At 36.4% G+C, this 20,396-nt stretch overlaps 2 protein-coding genes across 2 annotated transcripts; both read right to left on the bottom strand.

Moving 5' to 3' along the window:
- Positions 1-376: 376 nt before the first annotated feature.
- Positions 377-2,422, bottom strand: LOC122314270 (transcription factor TCP7-like). The gene has a single exon (XM_043129754.1). It carries the CDS (start codon positions 2,081-2,083, stop codon positions 1,277-1,279), a length of 807 nt encoding a protein of 268 aa, XP_042985688.1. The 5' UTR covers positions 2,084-2,422; the 3' UTR covers positions 377-1,276.
- A 15,852-nt stretch (positions 2,423-18,274) lies between these two features.
- Positions 18,275-20,045, bottom strand: LOC122314156 (sugar transport protein 10-like). The gene is made up of 3 exons (XM_043129566.1): positions 19,593-20,045; positions 18,831-19,460; positions 18,275-18,733 (listed from the first exon to the last, which is right to left on the bottom strand). The coding sequence occupies exons 1-3, from the start codon at positions 20,043-20,045 to the stop codon at positions 18,275-18,277; spliced, it is 1,542 nt and encodes a 513-aa protein (XP_042985500.1).
- Positions 20,046-20,396: the final 351 nt, after the last annotated feature.

Genomic DNA, 20,396 nt, shown 5'->3' with positions numbered 1-20,396 from the left:
AATTATTAGTGTATTTGTATTTTTTTTATATTTTTAAAAGTGTTTTAAAATGATTAAAAAAATATGAATAAAAAAATTAAAAAAAATGATAGGATGATTTTATACTAGCGGTAAGATGGAGTAGTCATGAGCAGGCTGAGAGTAGCGAGACTCTTGTCTGGAAAACATACGGGTTTTATTTTTGAAAAAATCTATTCATGATCATTCCATGATATGTCATTAGATGATAGATTCACATGTAAAATATAATAAATAATCTTAATTATCTAATATCACATTATAAGATAATGAGAAGATGATGAAAATTAAGATTATGAGTACTGTGACTCTTTATTTTTTATTTTTTCCTTTTCCATTCATACCATAGGCAACCCCAAAAACAATCCGCTTATATTTTATTTATATTTTGCTGAATAACAATCCACTTACAAGTTATTGGAAGAGAGGAACACATACTTTTCACTCGGGAAAAATCTAAAAAAAATGGCTGAAAATACTGATAAAAATTCTCAAACAAAGCGGTCATACAGGAGAGGAATCAGAGCTTTATACATCATACATCTCTTTCACACACCCAGATACCATCCAATTACACTCAACATGGATCACCAAAGCCAGGTATCAGAGAGATCAGCAAAAGAGAGAGCGCAAGAATCAACCTCCGGCGTCCGGCCACGAACCACACAGGTGTTTCTCTCCTCTCGACAAGTACCCGACCAAACCAAACCTCTAAAAAATTTGTGAATAAATACGCTTTATTTCTGCATTAATAACCCAATCTGTAAGCAAGCCCCCAGTCCAGTTGCAAGCATCATGGTGTTGGGAATGTCGTCGTCTTGAGTTATAAACAAAAAGCAGCAGAGCACAAAAAACCAGAGACGGCAATCTTAAATTTGTCCGTGAAATGCCCCAAAATTATATCGTTATTAGTGGAGTGGATTTGCATGACCACTTACGTACCGTGATTCTCCACTCGCCCTCCCCTCCAAAAACCACCGTCGAAACCTAAACAAATACGAACCCTAAAACCCTATAATCTTCATCAAACGAAGTAGTCAATGCCCTAATACAGACATATAACTTTCCGAACCCTCCACAAACCCGGCCTAATTCGTCCATTCAAACCAAAAGGAAGAACAAATCTGAACCTAAGAAATTCACTAAAATTCCCGATCTTAACTGATACACAGACACCTCACAAAATGGGAGACAGCAATAAGCATACACATGATACCACCATACCCGTCACCAATACCACCACCAGAGACTTGAATAATCAGCGAGGGTCGTCCTCTCTCCGATCCGAACTCCCCGGTCCCCTCGACAACGAAGCCAACAAATTCAGATGCCCCGGAATATAATTTCCCACTCGGGCAGCCGACGCCTCGCCCATTGGCTGTTGGTGCTGATGATGATGTGTGACGAACAGCGATGGTTGTTGCTGCTGCTGTACCTGCACCATCTCGGCCTGCGGAGCAGCGGCGGCAGCCGCAGTAGCGAAGCTCCAGAAGTCGGTTCTGGTCGGCAACGCCCAGAAGCCACCAGTGGCGGTGGGTCCCAGTACGGATCCCATTGAATTAGCCACGGTGACGCAGGGGCTCTCATCCTTGCCGTCGGCATCCTCGTCGGCACGGACGCGTTTTCCTAAGATGAAGGGGGTGGAGCCCAGCAAGGGCTTGTGGTCCAGACAGTGGGAGAGGGAGGTGGAAGTTGAAGACGAAGAGAGGGAGGTACTGGAGCCGCATCCGCCGGCACGCACGGAGACGGCCAGGGTGGAGAAACTTGCGGGGGTGGTGCCAGTTCCAGTGGCGGCTATGATGGAGGGCTCGGCTTGGCGGAGGAGCCACTCGATGGTCTGGCCATCGGACTTGTGGCCGAGCTCGCGAGTGAGTTGGAAGACCCGTGCGGCGCAGATGATGGGCATGCGGATACGCCTGCCGCGGCCGTCGACCTTGCTGTGACGGTCCTTGGCGGGGGGCTTCTTGACGGCGACGAGAGAACCATTGAGAACCGGTTGCTGCCTCTGGGGGTCTATAATGGCGCCGTTGGAAACACCATTATTGGCTCCGTCGGAATCAGACATGGGTCTTTTGTCTTCCCCTGACCTAGAGTAAGCTGGAAGACGGGAGTACAGACAGACAGTTGTATTTTTTAAATTTAAAAATAAATAAACAATAAAAAACAGATAAGTGAAAGAGAGAGAGGTATCGGCTATGGCTACGGACTGAGAGAGATGGGGGAACAGAGGGACTAATGATTGAGCGGCAGTAGCTGGTGGAGACAGGAGGAGGGCACATGGGGGGTGGTCCCCATATAACACTACAACACAAAAGCACAGTACAGCACAGTGTATTGTAAAAGAAAAAGAAAAAATGTAGCTTTTTCATGAAGTCCATTAACACTTGAGCAGCTGAGCTGCTGCATCTTCGTCTCCTTAAATTTTAATTTTCTGGTTTGGTTTGGTTTTGTTTGGTTTAGGTTTGGTCGTTAATTAGGATTGATGGAGAATTATGTTGCTGTTGCCGTTGCTGCTGCATGAACCATCCCCATCCCCCCATGCACTCAATTGGTCGGGCTGGGACCTACTCCAACTGTTAAATTCCAGCTTTGGTCGTGCAGGGAAGTTTCTTCGGGTTCCTCTCTTTCTCAACTCTAGTATTTATAATTTAACTGCGTCCGTTGGGGTACCAAAGCGACAAAATAACAAAAGCCTAATTAACAATGTTTCACGTGGGGGACGATAATTCCCATTTGTTGGTTTCAGGTTGGGTTCCGTAGCCTTTTCTCGGTTTAACTTTGATATTATAGCCCAACCGAATTCCTTGGTTCCAAGAGATTGTCCTAGGATATGTTCGAGTGCAATATTAACGTTAGTGAGACCGATGAAATGCACCAATGTGCATTTTTGTGCTTTTCATTTCATTTTATTTTTATTTTTTAAAGAAAAAGTCTGTGCTACACTTATTATTGAGAGTGTTGTAGACAAATTCTCTCGAGGAGATCGGATGCCTTTTTATTTTTATTTTTTTCATAGATATTTTTTTTTATAAATATTTAAAAATAATTCATAATATTAATAAAAAATACTTATTTAATTACTTAAAAAAAATATCGAGACCCATCATTGTGACCATTTATCATGATATATAGCATTTTCCATTTATTTAAATATAAAAGACATAAATATATTTTATTGGTGTGCACCACTCATATTAAAAATAAAAGTGACGAATCAAGCATTTTGCCTAAAGGTCATTCTTTTCTCTCGAAAAACAATAAGTCGGTGTATATTTGCTAGCTTCGACAAGGGGTTTAGTCTCTCGTTAAGAGTGTAGTGCAAGGTGGAATGGCGGTAGAAGAGGAAGAACTGTCAAAGTGTTGGGAAAGACTAATCTAAGTACTAAAGAAAGTTCAATATTTCATGCATCTCATGCAAAGGAATATGGTATTAACGGACAACATTGGATAACTGGCAAAGTATTATCCAAAACAGGCCTTAACCATGAAAATTTTAGAAAACGATGGCTCTAGCATGAAGATTGGTGGGATGGGCGAGGTTTAAAGAATTGGGAACTTAGAAATTCTTAATTGAATTCCAAAACATAGTTGATAAGGAAAATGTTCTCAACGAGAGACCGTGATTATTTGATAGGAATCTCTTAACCCTTCAAGAAGTGGATGAATCTAATACTTTTAATTTTATTCAATTTAAATATGAATATTTTTTAGTACAACTCCATAATATGAATCTAGCAGCTATGTCTGAAGATTTGGGAAGTCAGTTTGGTGTAGCTCTTGAACAAGTTATTAGGGTCGATGCTTACTCTGATGGCTCAGCTTAGGGCAGATGCCTAGGAGTAATAGTTACTATAGATATTCATAAGCCTTTGTTGAGAGGTTGATGGCTGACTTTTGAAAGACAACAATACTGGATATACTTCAAATATGAAAGATTACAATCATTATGCTTCAGTTGTAGCATACTATTCCACGAGGCTTGGCAACCCTCATTAGTTCAAGAACTTCACCTTTGAGTGAAGACTGAGGGGCCAAAAGTAATCTTTCAAATAGAAATCAAGTGTGGAAGGAGGAAAGTAGAAGAAGTCATAAACTTAATGGGTTATGATAGTGGTTTTGTAGTTGAGAATAGAGGCCTTAGTGGGGGCCATAGCATAGATAAAATTTCATTAGAAAGTTATTCTCAAAATCACATCTCCCTGTCTTATAGAAGGGATGGATCCAAAGTAGATCTACAGTTAACTAGGTTCTATGGACACCCCTCTACCTCATAAAGGGATAGTACCTGACAGCTGATGAGAATGCTTAAACCCATCAATGATAAAGCTTGGATTTGTTTTGGAGATTTTAATGAGGTCTTACACCAACATGAAAAGCAAGGGGCAGCCTTAAGGCCTTATCACCAAATGGAAAAGTTCAAGGAGATAGTGGAGTCCTGTGGCCTGATTGATCTAGGTTATGAAGGGACAAAGTTCACCTGGAATAATGAAAAGGAGGGAGCTCAATTTACTAAGGAAAGGCTGGATTGAGTCTTTGGAAACCTAGCTTGGATAAACCAGTTTTCTGACAATTGGATTAATACCCTTGCAGTACAATCTTTTGACCATTGTTATATAGTGTTCAACATGGAAAATGGAATGGAGAGGAGAAGAAGTGAAAGAGGTGGCATAACTAAGATATTCATATATGAGTTAGGATGGGAACTAAGGGATTAATGTAGTGGAATTGTACAGACTAGTTGGAACCAGACTCCTTCGTGGTAGGGATCTTATGTAAGAGGTTTATACAACAAATTACAAAAATGCAGGGAATCTTTAGTTCATTGGAAAAAGTAGTCTCTTGATAAGCAAAGGAAACAAACGCAGGAAAAACTCAACAAGGGATCTAAGATGCAGAATGCTAATATTGGTAATCTGTCAGCAGTAGTTCAACAATTGTAAAAAGAAATAGAAGTTTTGTTAGAAGTAGACAATGTAAAATGGAAACAAAGGACCTAACAGACTTGGCTAAAAAATGGAGATGGAAACACAAATTTCTTCCATAAAGTTGCAAATCAAAGAAGGAAAGTCAATGAAATTTAGAAAATTGTGAGGGATGATGGAACTTGCAGCAGAGAGGACATTTTAGACACATTCAGGTTATATTATAAGAATCTATTCTTAACCTCTCAACCTGATAAGATCCCTGATTGCGTGAAGTTTGTAGAGAAGAAAGTGGATGACCACATAAATAGGCACTTGACAAAAGATTTCAATGCCATTGAGGTAAGGACAACTTTATTCCAAATGAATCCATTAGGTTCTCTTGGATGGATTCTCATCTGTGTTTTATCAAAACCATTGGGACATAGTGGGAGATGATATAACTCGCTGTCTTAGATATCCTTAACTATGCAGGTGACTTGATTTGTATTAATGAGACCTATATAGTACTGATACCTAAAGTAAAACAGCCTCAAATAGTTATTGAATTCAAACATATCTCCTTATGCAATGTCATTTACAAACTAGTCTCTAAAGTCCTAGCAAACAGACTTAAAATAATCTTGCCTCAAATCATATCTCCCACTCAAAGTGCCTTTGTACTAGGCAAATTAATCCTTGATAATGTGATAGTGGCATTTAAGGCTATGCATTCCATGAGAACTAAAAGAAAAGGGCAGTAGGGCTATATGTTTTTGAAGCTTGATATAAGTAAAGCATATGATAGGGTGGAGTGGACTTTCTTGAAAGTAGCCATGAAAAAGATGGGTTTTAGTCCAAGATGGATTGATTTGGTGATAAGGAGTGTTTCAACTGTGTCATATTCCTTGCTCATCAATGGTGATCCTCAAGCATGGTTTCAACCTACAAGGGGATTAAAATAGGGAGATTCCTTATCTCCCTATCTTTTTATTCTGGTAACTGAAATTTTGAGCTCACTTTTGTACTAAGCTAAAGCTTCAAAGCAAATTCATGGGTTCCAATTTGGAGGGAGCAAGTTGTATATTAACCATTTATTTTTTGCAGATGATAGCTTATTATTTTGTCGTGCCAATGCAATAGAATGTGCTAAGATGCTTGAACTGCTTGACCTATATGAAAGAGGCTCTAGACAGAAACTCAACAAGGACAAAACCTCGATATTTTCAGTGTAAACACTAACAAGATGACCAGAGATCATATCCTTGGAATGGCTGGACTTAAAGCTACTCAAAGCTATGAGAAGTACCTTGGTTTACCTATTCTTATAGGTAGGTCAAGGTTTCAAGCTTTTAAAGGAATACTGGATAGAGTAAGAAGTAGTGTGAGTAATTGGAAAAACAAGCTCACTGGTAGGAAAAGAGGTTTTACTCAAGGCTATCATTCAAGCTCTCCCCACATATTGCATGGGGGTATTCAAGCTACCTAAGGTCCTTCTACAAGAACTTAATTAAGTTATGAAAAAATTTTAGTGGGACCAACAACAAATGGAAAGAAAGACACATTGGACTTCTTGGCAACAAATGGGAAAGGCAAAAAATGCAGGAAGAATGGGATTCAAAGATTTCGAAAGCTTCAATATTGCTTTGTTACCTAAACAAGTATGGATGATTATGCAATAGCCACAATCCTTGGCATCACAGGTTATTAAAGTGAAATATTTCTACAAAACAGATTTCTTGAAGGCAAAAGTAGGTGCCATACTACTATTTATCTAGATAAGTATTTGCTCAGCTAGGCATCTAATTGAAAAGGGATTGTTTGGATGATTGGTAATGGCCAGATCACATCTATTTAGTAGCATAGGTGGCTATCTAGTCCTTCAACATATAAGGTCCAATAAGCAATTCAGGTGTTGTCTGGGGATGATAAAGTTGCTAATCTTATCAATCACCTTTGAGTGAATAAATGGAAGTTATTTGTTAAGGGATGTCTTTGGAGAAAATGAGGCAGATACAATTCTTAAAATCCCAATTAGCTCCCTTGGTGCAGATGATAAATTAATTTGGCTCGGAACTAAAGATGAGGTTTTCAATGTGAAAAGTGCTTATCATCTCCAAATGGAACTGAAAACTCTGGTTGACGGCCAATCTTCTTCTACTATTACTAAGAAGGTAGATTGGAACAACTGTTGGAAACTTAAAATCCCAAATGCAGTGAAGAATTTCATATAGAGAGTTTGTCTCGATTTTTTACCCACAAGATTGAATCTGGCTAAGAAGAAAATTTGTGAATCTCCCAAGTGTCCTATATGCTTAGGTGATGATGAAACTATAGCCCATATTCTATGGAATTGTCCATCTGTTATGGATATGTGGAATCAAGCCCTATCTGGATTGCATAAAAGTTCTATTAGGTCTGAAAATTTTAGTGAATTGGTTGAGGCACTAATGTCAAAATGTGATCAAGAGACTATGGAATTATTTGCAACAATAACAAGAAGCATTTGGTATAGGAGGAATCAATTTATTTTTGAGAACTCCTTTCTCACCCTACTGCTTTGGTCAAGACATAAAAGAAATCTCTTGAATAATTTAAAGTTTCCCAACAAAACTCTAAAGTTCTAGCTTGAGGGGGTTTCAGATGTGATTGACAGATGGCATCCTCTACCTTCAGGTGTTATCAAGATTAACTGGGATGCAAATTTGAGTGAAGGAAGGGGAAGAGCATGATCCTTAGTGATACCAAAACAAGGCTTTCTTCTTTAGCTAGCTGGTGGGTTTCACATGTTAAAAGATTAGGCAATATTTAGACTCATAATCTTGCAAAAGCTGCAATATCGAGTCCAGAGGATGTAGTTGCTCTGATTGTTTGTTCAGACAACTTGTCAAATGTACCGCTTTTTTGAATTTTAATGAAGTATAAATTTTCTAAAAAAATATTAAATATACAGCTCAAAGATATCGTTTTCAATTAAAAAATGGTTTTATTTCCTAGTATACAATATTGATAATTAGTTGTGGAAACTAACATTTTTTGTGAGGGCCTAACTTTTCTAAATCAATAAACATGTAAAATTTATGTAAAGTAAAAGAAAAAAAATCTAAAGTTTAATTCCACAGTAAATTGTAAACTCATAATTATATATAAAAGTTGCATTTTGGTAAAGTTCTTCTTTTTAAAACAAAAAACTTCATTTTAAAGAAAAGAATTTATAATTTTCCATATCCATAAAGAATTTTTATTTTTTATTTTTTAAATACACTACTTAGCATCTCCTTTAAATTTCTTATGATAGTTTTTTTCTATAATAATATTCATCCATTTTCATTTTTGTAAAAATATTTGTAAAAATTTTATTCTCAATAAAAATTAACAGGTGATTTCTCTTAAATGAATATTTTATTTTAGTATGTAAACAAGTTTATACAAGCCGTCCGGCCGGCGTGGCCAACACCACCCCCACCAAAAAATCCCCCTCCAGCCGGTGATCACCCCCACCAATTTTCAGCTCCATCCGTGCTGCCGATCACCATCTACAGCTCCTCCTTTCGCACGGTTTTGAGCCGTTTCCGACATCGTCGCTCCACCTCTGGCCACCACCTCTTCACAACTTCTTCCCCTACCTCTTGCCGTCTTAACTCACACATTTTTGGCCCCGATCCGTTGCCGGACCAGCTCCCACGAGCTCAACTCCAATTTGGCCTTTTTCCGCTTCCACTGCCGTTTCCACCGCCACCCACGGCCAAAGCTCACTTTTTTTAACTTCATAAACATCTCAAGGCCATTCCCTATCAATTTCGTGTCTTGGTTTGTTCCCGTTCGAAAATGGGTAATTTATTACCCACGGCCACAGTGTAAAATACACTGCTATGTTACTTTTTCTTCGCCGTTTGCAATGTCATAAGTTTTCAAAAAATACCTTATAGCGCTGTAAGTATTTTTCAAACTTTATTTTTTAGATTTAAATATATTTTACTCTTACAATAAATTATTGGACTGGTTGGTTGATTCCGAACTGAGTTCGAGGAGTTTGAGGGTCGGATTGATTCAGGACGGAGTTGTTTGATTGATGTTGATTTTTGTTTGAGATATTTGTGCCTTGATGTTTGCATTGTATAGTGCAAGCATGTTCATGTTTAAAAGGAAAAACTGGGTTTTTCGTGTAGTTGCATGCATGTACATGTGTTTGTAAAATGGAAACTGGGCTTGTAAGCGAGAAATGATTTATGGTATATGTGAACGGTTGGACTGACTGGTTCAAGTCAGAGGCACGTGTAGGGATGGTGGTAAGCAGGGATGGTAGTATAATCCCACCTACGGTGCACGCGTAGGGACGGTGGCTAGCAGGGATGGTGGTAGAGGCTCGCCTGTGATTCCCGCCTACAGTGCTCTGATGGTCTAGTTTTTGGGCCATTATTGGGAATAATGGCGAGATTATGTTTAAATGATATGTTTTTGCTCAAAATGGGATTTTGGCATGCGTGGAAAAATGTGGTTTTATGGGATATGTGCATTTTGCATTCTTTCATGCGTATTGTTTGAGTTTTAATGTATTTTTATCTTGTGGCGTTTGGATCTTTACTTACCTGTGGCACAATTTTAGTCCGTAGATTTTGGTACAGAGATCGAGGAGGAGGAGGAGGCTGAGCCCGAGGAGACGGCTCCGTTGGAGTTTTGATTTGGAAGTTATGCTTTGTAGTTTGGTTTGAAACAAAATATGTATCTCGTAATATTTTATTATGTATGTTTTGAACGGCTTTGTATTAAACAATAAAAATTCTAGTACTTAGTTTATGACTTTGCTATCCGCTGCGTTTTTTTTCGTGCACATTTGTTGCTTATACACACACTTGGTACTTGGCAATAGGGTGGTGACCCGTGATGTCATCATCTGGATGTCTCGATTTTTTCGTGTTCGTACGTAGGGATTTGAGGGCGTCACAAAAGGTTTACTGAAAGAAGAAATGACATGGAGAATTGGTAATGGCTGTACAATGTCCATATGGAAGGACAAGTGGTTTCCTAAACCTATGACTTATCCAACCCAGTCTATAGCTACTATACTTCCCCTCATAGTAAAGGTGAATGATTTGGTTGATGTTGAAAATTAGAGATGGAATGGAGAGACTGTAAGAGCTAATTTTATAGATGTGGATGTTGAAACTATATTGCAAGTTCCTTTAAGTATGCTATACAGAGAAGATAAGCATATTTGGAAATATACAAACTCTAGTATTTATTCTGTTAAAAGTGTGTATCATCTTCCAAAAATAATGATTGAAAGAAGTTATGGAGAATCCTAAAGTAGTTGGCATGGAGAGACTTTTTGGAAAAGGTTATGGAATTTATCTACTCCCATGGTGGTTAAGACATTTATATGGAAGGCATATTATAATTGTAACAGCTTGCTAGAAATTCAATTGTGGAATTTCTATAAGCTTTAAGAATCTTGTGAAAACCGTGTAAGTTTTCATGAATTGACCAATCACGTAGGTTTTATTCCATTAGCATAGTCAGTGTTACCACTCACTATAGTTTTAGAAGTGCAATTTTATTTATTTGAAGTAATTAGAAGTGTCAGTATATGATATGGTCTTTGCTATTAGACTCAGTTAATTATTTAGTATTTTATGACGTAATAATCTCATTTTTAGTTTTCAGACGAAACGTTTGTTTGAAAACGTGTTTTGTTTATTTTGAGGCACTTAGTGGTTAAATTTTGATTAAAAAAATTGTACAGTTAGGATAGTGTGAATATTTAGAATTTTATAGTGCAAATTTTATTTTCACTTTTCTCGGATTAAATAGTAACCTCAATAGTATAACCAAGTCCAACGTTTCAAAATCATAGTATGAAATGTTTAAATTAGATTAGAGAAATTTTATTTGGATACTTGGCAAGATCTTAACCACAATTAGTGAATAGTATTAGACACTTGGCACCAAGAGGAACCATGAGATGCAAATGTAAAAGGAATTAAGATGTGAGATCATGCCTCTTAGGCAAAACCCTATTCCATCCAACCGTCCAAATTATGCCAAACCAAAGAGGGTTTCAATCCTAGTGAAATCTTAAATAGTTGGAATTCAATTGAAATCAAAAAACTTGATTGAAACTAAAATCCTAAATAGTTTCCCAAAACTCTAAAGTTGGCGTCCAATTGACATGATTTCTAGTACTATTTAAGTCACTTTCAAATACTATTAATTCCTTAGATTTATGTTATGACATCATTATCTAACTATTTAAATCTTGAAATTTTGATTAGGTCATTTGGGTTTGACAGCATCTCAAATACTAACCAAACCCTCTCTAAACCCCAAATGAAGTCCACTTGTTTAATTCCTATTAAGGTCTACGAATTTTAGTCACCTTGGCAAAAATTCTTGAGAAAGTTTTCACCCACTCAAGGCTGACAATCCACTATCCATGACAGTTCCAAATCGTGCATGATGTGAAGGGTAACGACCACATCCACTACCCTTCTCTTGGAAGTTTCCTTAGCTAGAAACTACTCACTATTTGCACCTTATTGTGACCTAATCACCATCCATCTAGGTGTCACTCAAGCCCATACTTCAATTTTAGGTGTGCAAGTCATCCTTTCACTCACTTCACCTCATTTCATTTCCACTTTTGGAAAGAATACTTAGAAGCTCTCTCGGACAGTTTTCTAAGCCTTTTTGCGTGCCATTCTTAAAATCCTTTTACGCATTTTATCACAATGATTCCTTCATAAACGTTGTTCATCTTTGAGTTTAGTTTCTATGGAAACCTTGTTTGTTTGATTTATTGGTCATCTGATTTGTCAAAAGTTGTCCTAACCATGGAAAGGTCAATCTTGGCAATAATCTGAATAGTGTGTTGTATGTTGCAGTTTTTTATCAAACTAATGGACAAATCTTGGTTTGAAATTTTTATTGAATGTTTTAAATATGTTTATATAAATTTTTTTTAGAGATTAGTTGCATGATTAAAACTTTTGATGAAAATGTTTTTTAGATCTAAAAGGTTAGAAATTGGAAGAGGAAAAACATTTTTTGTTTTAAAAAAGTTTGGATCTTTTGTGGTCTATTCTTACTCCATTGGCTTTGATAGTTTTATTTGATGATACTAAGACATTTATTTACATGTTAGGATGTTGTTTTTAAGATTTTAGATGTTGATTTGTGAATATATGAAGTTTTATGCAAGAGAATACTATGTTAAACCAAAAGTTTGATGTTTTCGGCTAGATCTATGTTTTGGTTTATTTTTAACCATGTGATTTTAAGTTTAATACTTGGATCTACTTTAGGACATATTTTTTAAAACCATATGATTTTTTGGTTTTAAGGTCTCATTATGGTATGCCTCGAATCAAGTGTTTGATCAAAGCAATGTTTAGAAAAAAAAATTGTTTTTGACTAAGTGTTTGAGCCAAGTACTTCAAGTGAGATTTTATTATTTTTGATGATTTTTATGTGTTGATTCAAAACATGTTAGTTCTTAGGAATGTATTATGAACATGTTAGAAGAAAGCTTTAGATTTTTGAAAGTTCTTGGAGATCTTTTGAAAAAGGTAAAAACATTGAGATTTAAGGGTTCGTGTTGTGGTTAAAAGTTTGGGCATTTTGCTTAAAAAGTTGTGTGTTTATGAGAAGTAGATTTGTTGGATGTTTTAAGAATATTTTTAAACTTAGGATATGAGGATTTTTGTTGCAATATTTTGGTTTGATCAGAAGTTTTGGAGTTGGATGAAATTGCAACAAAATCAAGAGATATGGCCTTTGGAAGTTTCAACTTTATGGTGTTTTTCATAGTTGTGCTTAGTTTTAAATTTTTCTAAGTCAATATTTTTGTTTAAGACAAAATTTACAATGAGAAATGTAAATTTTTGTGATTTTTAGAGTCAGGATGTTAAATCATGAAGTTGGGTAAAATTGTCAGTTTTCCACATATAAAAGGTAAAATGGTAATTTTGCTCTAAGTTAGCATTTTTCATGTTATTAGTGATAACGTTTCTAATATTTAGAACTTCTACTTATAGTTTATCGTGTTTCATGTTTTGCCTTGTACAATACAAAGATCACTGTAAGTTAGCTTTTAACTTACTATCATATTATTATTTATGTGTGTTGGTAAGGGAACTATTGATTATGTACTTATGTTATCATATATGCCATAATATGCCATGTACATTGATAAGGGAACTATTAGTTATATAGTTGTGTTATCATTAATATTCATGTGTCACATATATTACATTCTATCATGAAATAGTTATTTGTTATAAGTTATGCTATGTCATGTAATGCTAGCTATTACAAGTTATGTCATGTCATGTTATTTGTTATACGTTATGCCATGTTACATATTGTTTATCTGTTTCATGTTATTTCAAGTCATGCATCTAATGTATATGTCACGTTACATATGTTATGTCATCTGTAAGTTTGTTTCACGTCATGTCATGTCTTGAGTATAGAGTGTGTCTTTAAAATAGTATTTTCTCAATCAGTTATGCATGGGAAGTACTCACTATGATTGTTTGAGTATCTCCATTTATAATTCATGCAAAGTACTTCCGGCGTAATTATTTTGATTATTAGAATACTTATACTCAAATGCTCTTATGTAATCATTCTAATTGTTAGAGTATTATTAGGTACTCTTAGTGTAATCATGCTGATTGTTAGGGTATCTCATTTAAAATATTTATGGTGTAATCATTTTGATTGCTAGAGTATTGCTAGGTACTCCTGGCGTAATCATTTTAATTGTCTGAGTATCTTTGACGGAATATGTAGGGCGGAACCATTCTGATTATTCACTATTCTTGACGAAATGATGGCGAAATTATTTTAATTGTTAGAATTCAAGTTCACGTTTTGTCATGTTTCAAGTTCATGTTTAGTCATGTTATAAGTTCACATTCAATCATGTTTCAAGTTCACATTCATGTTTAAGTTCATGCTCAAGTTCATGTGTTTCACATTCAACCTCATGTCATTCAAGTTTATGTTCATGCTCAAGTTCAATTTATCGAACAAGATTTTAAGTTCATGTATTTCACATTCAACGTCATGTTATTCAAGTTTAAGTTCATGTTACATTAAGTTCAAGTTCGTGTTATTCAAGCTCAAGTACACGTTTAGCTCATGTTTCAAGTTCACGTTAAGTTAATATTTAGTTTCAGTTCAAGTTTAGTTTATGTTCAAGTTCATGTTCAAGTTAGTTCACGTTCAAGTTTAGGTCATGTCAAGTTTAGTTTCAATTTAGTCTATGCTCAAGTTCAAGTCATATTAGTTCATGCTATGTAAAATCTCAAGTCACATCAAGCTAAAATTATTGAGATTTGTGATGAAATCTCACCATAGTAGTCTCAACTATCATTCCCCCCATAATGGTAGACCATGTATCAGGATCAAGAGGCGTACCAGAGTTTGACTTACTAAAGATGGTCAATTAGATGATGACGGCACAATGTAGAGCTCATAACCTCAATGCTTTGATTTATCGTTAGTATTATGACATCCTTGATTGAGTTGCGCGAGCTACTCAATGGATTAGCCTAGTAGTTACTTTAATTCTGCTTGTATTTAAAGAGCTTGGTCTCTAGTACTCTTATGATTACAATCATTTTGGACTCGTGTTGTAATCGTGGATATTTAGCATTTCAATATGTATGGATTATGATTTAAGTATTGGGAATATCTTTAGTTTGGTGCATAGTATTGCTTAAGAAAAAAAATTATTTATTGTGAATATTACATACAGTTAGATGTATACCAGGTGCATTGCATTTTTATTTGTCATAAACGAGGACATGCAACCTTATGTTGCATGTCCCGACGTTTCAAATGTTAGCCCGATCCCAAGCAAAAATCTGGGGGTGTCATAATAATAGATTGCCAACTGGAAGAAATTTATCTTTAAAAAGTGATTGACTCTAATCTATGTCCTATCTCTAGACTAGATTCTGAAGATGTAGTTCATGCTTTGTGGAATTGTGTAATTGCAGGTGATGTGTGGAGTGTTGCCTCTTGAATCATTCAGAAAATGGGAAGTTATAACTCTGTTGGAGTAGATCAGTTAGAAAGTTGACCAACAACAATTTTTTGCGATAGCTATTATTATGAGGAAAATTTGGATAAGGCGAAATTCTGTTATTTATGAAAATTATTTTCTTCATCCTACTTCATTAATTACACAAGTAAAGGTGCAGTTGCAGGAGTTTCAAAATGCCATAACTAAGAAGGTGCAATTTAGTAGTATCACTATTGTTGGGGGGATTTTTCCCAATGGCATGAGCCCAGCCCAAATGATAGTGACACCCTGTCTGGAACAAGTCTGAAGCCTGCTTGACCTCTCAATGGCCCACCCAAGAAGCTCTCAACCCAGCCAAGCATGGACTTGCATATCGGGTAGAGCTGATTGCAACCCAAAAAGCATAGGATCTCCACCCCGATTTTTTCAGACAGGGAAGAGAGAGCACGCTACCTCGATGAGACTCCACGCTTAGGCCCCTCTCGAAGGCCATGCTGCATTAATTTCCTACACCAGAAGGTCACACCGCATTAAATGAGTTCTTCCAAGGGGCGTCCCTCTGCTCGGTCACAAGGTCTGGGTCGTTTACCCTTGACATAGGTATAAAGGTAGCCCTCTAGATGCCAAGAAAAAAAGGTTCGAGTGATCCTAAACTCTAAAAATAACTTCATCTTCTCCTTGACTCTTAGCTAACTTAACCATCAGAGGCTTCGTCCGGCCACCCACACGATTGCTGGACTTAATAGTCGTTTTGTGTATGCAGGAATAGGTTGAAGACCTGAGTCGCCAGGGATCCGGCTCAAAGACATACAAAACACGTCGTTAACAACTATATTCTACTGCCCTTATAAGACAAAGTTAGAGTAAGTAGTTCCATTACTTGATACAATTAGAGGAGTGTGTTGATAAGATGGGTTTAGCACTTAAAGTTCACACCAAGGGCATTAAAGGTGACCTGGACATATTCTTTTTCATTGCTTGGGGTTTTTGGTATAGAGGAAATTAGAAAGTTTTTGAAGGGAAGACTCTTCATCCAGATCAAGTGATGAATCATGCATTATCTTTATATAAGGAGCATAATGAGGCAAAGAAGGGATCAAATCAAGCTAAAGCTTCCATCTCTAGTTGGTTATCACCTGTTGTAGGATTTGTGAAGTTGAATGTTGATGGACTATTTTCAATGATTAGTGTAAGGTAGGAGTTGGGGTTATTCTGCGGGATGACAAAGGCGAGGTTCTCATGCTTGCGAGTAGAAAGGAAGATGAAGTGAATGATTTAATGGAAATTGAGCTGCTAGCCATTTTAAGGGGATTACAATTATGTGTTCCTTTGGGTTTGCATGTTCTATAAGTGGAAAGTGACTCACTTCTTATTGTAAATGAATTACTTGATGCTGGTCAGAACTTATCTTTACTAGGAAACTTATTCTATGATGTTAAGGAGCTTCTGAAGATGATTCCAAGATGCTCAATTTAGCATATTGGTTGTACAACAAACAAGGCAGCCCATAAATTGGCAAAGCATGCGTGGAGTCTTGAAGACATTTCACTTTGGTAGAGTTCAATTCCAGATTGTATTTTCCAAATTGTTTGGTCAGATTCTATGATATAACTGAGTTTTTAGATGAATAAAGGTTCCTATATGTTCCTATATATATATATATATAATAACAATACTTCTTGATCATTAATACAAAAGCTTTACAAATTTTGTTTATCAAGCCAGATAACTATGAAATAACATCCTGGAATGATTCCCACCAAACATTGAAAACTTGAAATCATTCACATGTCAAGCATACTTTGCTAAGAGTTTTGTGATATACAAGTAAAGTTGTGTACTAATCTGTGTATCAATACTGATTTTTTTATATTTAAAATTTAAATTAGCACTGTTTTCAATAAAAATTATTTTTTGACCAATCACATTAGATTGGTGCATATATTAGTATATAATTATGCTAGCAAATAGATTTTTTCCTTTGCTAATCTGTGTGCCCCTTCATTCCCCATGTGCCCTATGTGCTGTACTTTACATCTCTTTTCGAAATGACTATTTTAACCTCAACAAGTGAGGGGATATATTTTCATGGATAATAATACCTTTACGTTTCCTTTAGTACTACTGCTTTAATATCCATTTAGAACATGACATTCTTGCATAATTTAAAAAAAATAAATTTAATCAATTAACGTAGTTATGTAAATTAATTAAAAATAAATTTAATTTTATAAAAATTGACTCATTTTTAATCCCGAATCAAAGAACAAAAGGAAAAAAAGTAATTAGATAATAAAGCAGTAGTAAATGAGATATAAGGGTATTATTATCCTTTTTTCACACGTAGACTTTAAAATCAAAATATTCTAAAATAAAATGAAGTTTACCGGTTGATTAAAATAAATTTAAGCCTCTATTACCAACCTAAATTTTCTCGAAGATGCATGAGAAATTTGAAGAGAAAGTTGAAGAACACGTGCAAATCCATATATATATATATACCAGAACATATTATCTTCATTTCTTTACCCAACTGAGGCAATTAAATACATAGATTTTCTTTTGTTTTCTTAATTTTCTAGCACGATACAGTTGCTTTATTGATACAATACCTCCTTGTTTGCTTAAGTTTTGTAGTGGCCTGTAATATTTATATCTCCCCATTTCTATTTTAACATTTATTATCAATCCAGATTTGCTTAGCAAATTTATTATCACTTAAATTCTATTTAAAATTATGACTTTTGATCGAACATATATGACATTTGGTATGTTTTTATTTTTATTTTTTATGGATAGAAAAAAAGTGTTTCATTAATAACAGCACAAGCACTACAAAGAGTACTTGTCAGTCCAAATGACTTGTTAAATACAAGAAGGGACATAGTCCCACCAAACAATTAAGTCATCCACATTTCTTGCATATCTAGCAAGTTTATGAGCAACTTCATTAGAATATCTGCATACATGTTGAATCTAAATCTTCTCATCAACTTAAAGTTTTAGGATAAGTGATGATTTCGCCTATTTATCTTTGTTTTGACTATGAACTTCATATTCGAAACAATAAAGATATGCATGCAAGTTCAAGAATTGCTCGAATTCTTGCACCCTAAAACTCCATCTAAGATTAAAACGAATACAAATTTATTTTATTCTGCATTCTTAGGATGAGGAGCAAATTATGCAAATGTAGAGTTGTACAACGACAAAGCTTTAAACTAGGAGTACAATGACATGAACATATCATCAATCCTGGCGCTCTAGATTAATCTCTTCAACTTCGATGTGATTCTCTTCATGATCATCACTTTCTTTAATTTTATGCAGAATAATTGTTTTTGGCAGGGCCACCAATGACAGCATCATCAGGAATATATTTGCCCCAAAACCAGTGTGCTTTCCACACTCTGTTCATCTCTTCAATAGGGACATTCTTGGTCTCGGGAAGGAAGAAGTAAATGAAAATAGTCATAATGAGCACAAAACCGGCGAACAAGTAGAAGAGGCCAAACTTCGTGTGGCAAAGCAGGGAGAGGAAAACTTGAGCAATGATAAAGGTAAACAACATGTTCACAGAAACATTAATGGCTTGTCCTGCTGATCGGATCTCTAGAGGGCAGATTTCGCTGGGAACAAGCCACCCCAATGGTCCCCACGACCATGCAAATGCAGCTACATAAGCACAAATTAAGAACAACACGAAATCGGCTTCACCGCTGGATAACACTGCTTCTCCACTGACCCCAAACTTCACCCCAATCACCGTTCCCACACCGATCTGCAATTAATGTAAAAGAAACAGTTTTATTGTGTTTGCTATCCATCCTGAGTTTGGGAATGATCATTATCGTTAAGATATAGTTTAATTTACTAACCTGGCAAAGAATCATTTGTACGCCACCTTCAAGAAACAGTGCCCTTCTCCCAACCTTGTCGACAGAGTAGATAGAAACAATAGTGGCAACAACATTAACAGTCCCGGTGATGACAGCAGACATAAGTGAAGCTTTTTGACCGAAACCCAAAGTCATAAAAAGAACAGGTGCATAAAACATGATGACGTTGATGCCGGTAACCTGTTGGAAGAATGGAATGAGCGTGCACATGACGAGTTGAGGCCTATATCTGGGTTCCAAGATGTTCTTCCATGGATGTTCGACTCTCTTTGCTGCCTCAGTAGCATCGACAAGGTCTTGGAACTCATCTTCAACGTCGTCTGTGCCACGGATTTTTCGTAACATTTTTTTGGACTTCTCGCTATGACCCCTCTCGAGAATGGAATTGGGAGTGTCGGGTAGGAAGAGAGATCCAACGGTCATAATGATCGCAGGGACGGCAGCAAGACCTAGAGAAATTCTCCAACCCCATCCACCTTCAATCTTTGCTGAGCCATAGTTAACAAGATTCGCAACTAGAATACCGATTGTAATGGCCATTTGGAATCCAATGTTGAGTGCTCCTCTGATCTTTGCCGGTGCCATTTCTGAGAGGTAAACGGGAACCGACTGCCATTGATAACATGTAAATTGTCAAGTTATGGTGGAGTTATGTATATATATAGATAGATAAATAGATATATGCATGGTTAATGCATAGTGAATGGAGTACGTATTCATTCATTCATTCACATGCACTACCTGATTGGCAAATCCAACACCAACACCAAGCAATAAACGTCCAACGATAAGCATTGCTATGTTGGTAGCAAAACCGTTGAGAAGAGCTCCGACGAGAAAAACAAGACCTCCGGAACACATAGAGATTTTCCGGCCAAAGATCCTGGTAATCACAGAGGCAAAGAAAGACGCAACCAGGGCCGCAAGGTATAGGGAAGATGTGAACAATGTTAGGAGATGGTTGTCGTACTTACAGTACGCGTTTTCATGATTATCATGTGACTTTTTGTATGTTGCTGGGAAGAACTTCTGCAAGAATGCTGGCATTCCAGTCACCCCTCCTGATATTCCAATGTCATAACCGAAGATGAGACCACCAGTCGCAGCAACCAAACAGGTAACGACCACGAAGGCAGTGACGCGGCCGGCATAGATCCTCCCACCATCTTGGGCAACAAAACCTCCTCCTGCCATCTTTCAAAAGATGTTTAATTCACTTCTTATTGTTGCCTTTAGTAGAGTTTACAGTCACATGCCGCCTTAAATAATATCCCCAGCCCCTTGTTTCAACCTTCTTGCCTTAGTCTGATCCCAAAGCAAGTTCGGCTTTATATATAATTCAAATGAAACAAACTTTGTTATAAAAATAGGCTTTATCTCCCTCTGTTTCTTTCCCTTCCTTTACAGCCTCACTTTGAATTTGAATATTTCTTTGGATTTTGGTGCGTGCTGGCAGATAATAATTGCCTTGAGCAATCACCAACTTGATCTAAATTTGGCAATAAAAACCAAACATGGATGTAATTAAATCTCTTGATGTAATCT

The sequence above is a fragment of the Carya illinoinensis genome, chromosome 6, assembly GCF_018687715.1.
Source record: "Carya illinoinensis cultivar Pawnee chromosome 6, C.illinoinensisPawnee_v1, whole genome shotgun sequence".
Lineage (NCBI taxonomy): Eukaryota > Viridiplantae > Streptophyta > Magnoliopsida > Fagales > Juglandaceae > Carya > Carya illinoinensis.
This window is presented reverse-complemented; position numbering and strand designations above follow the sequence as displayed.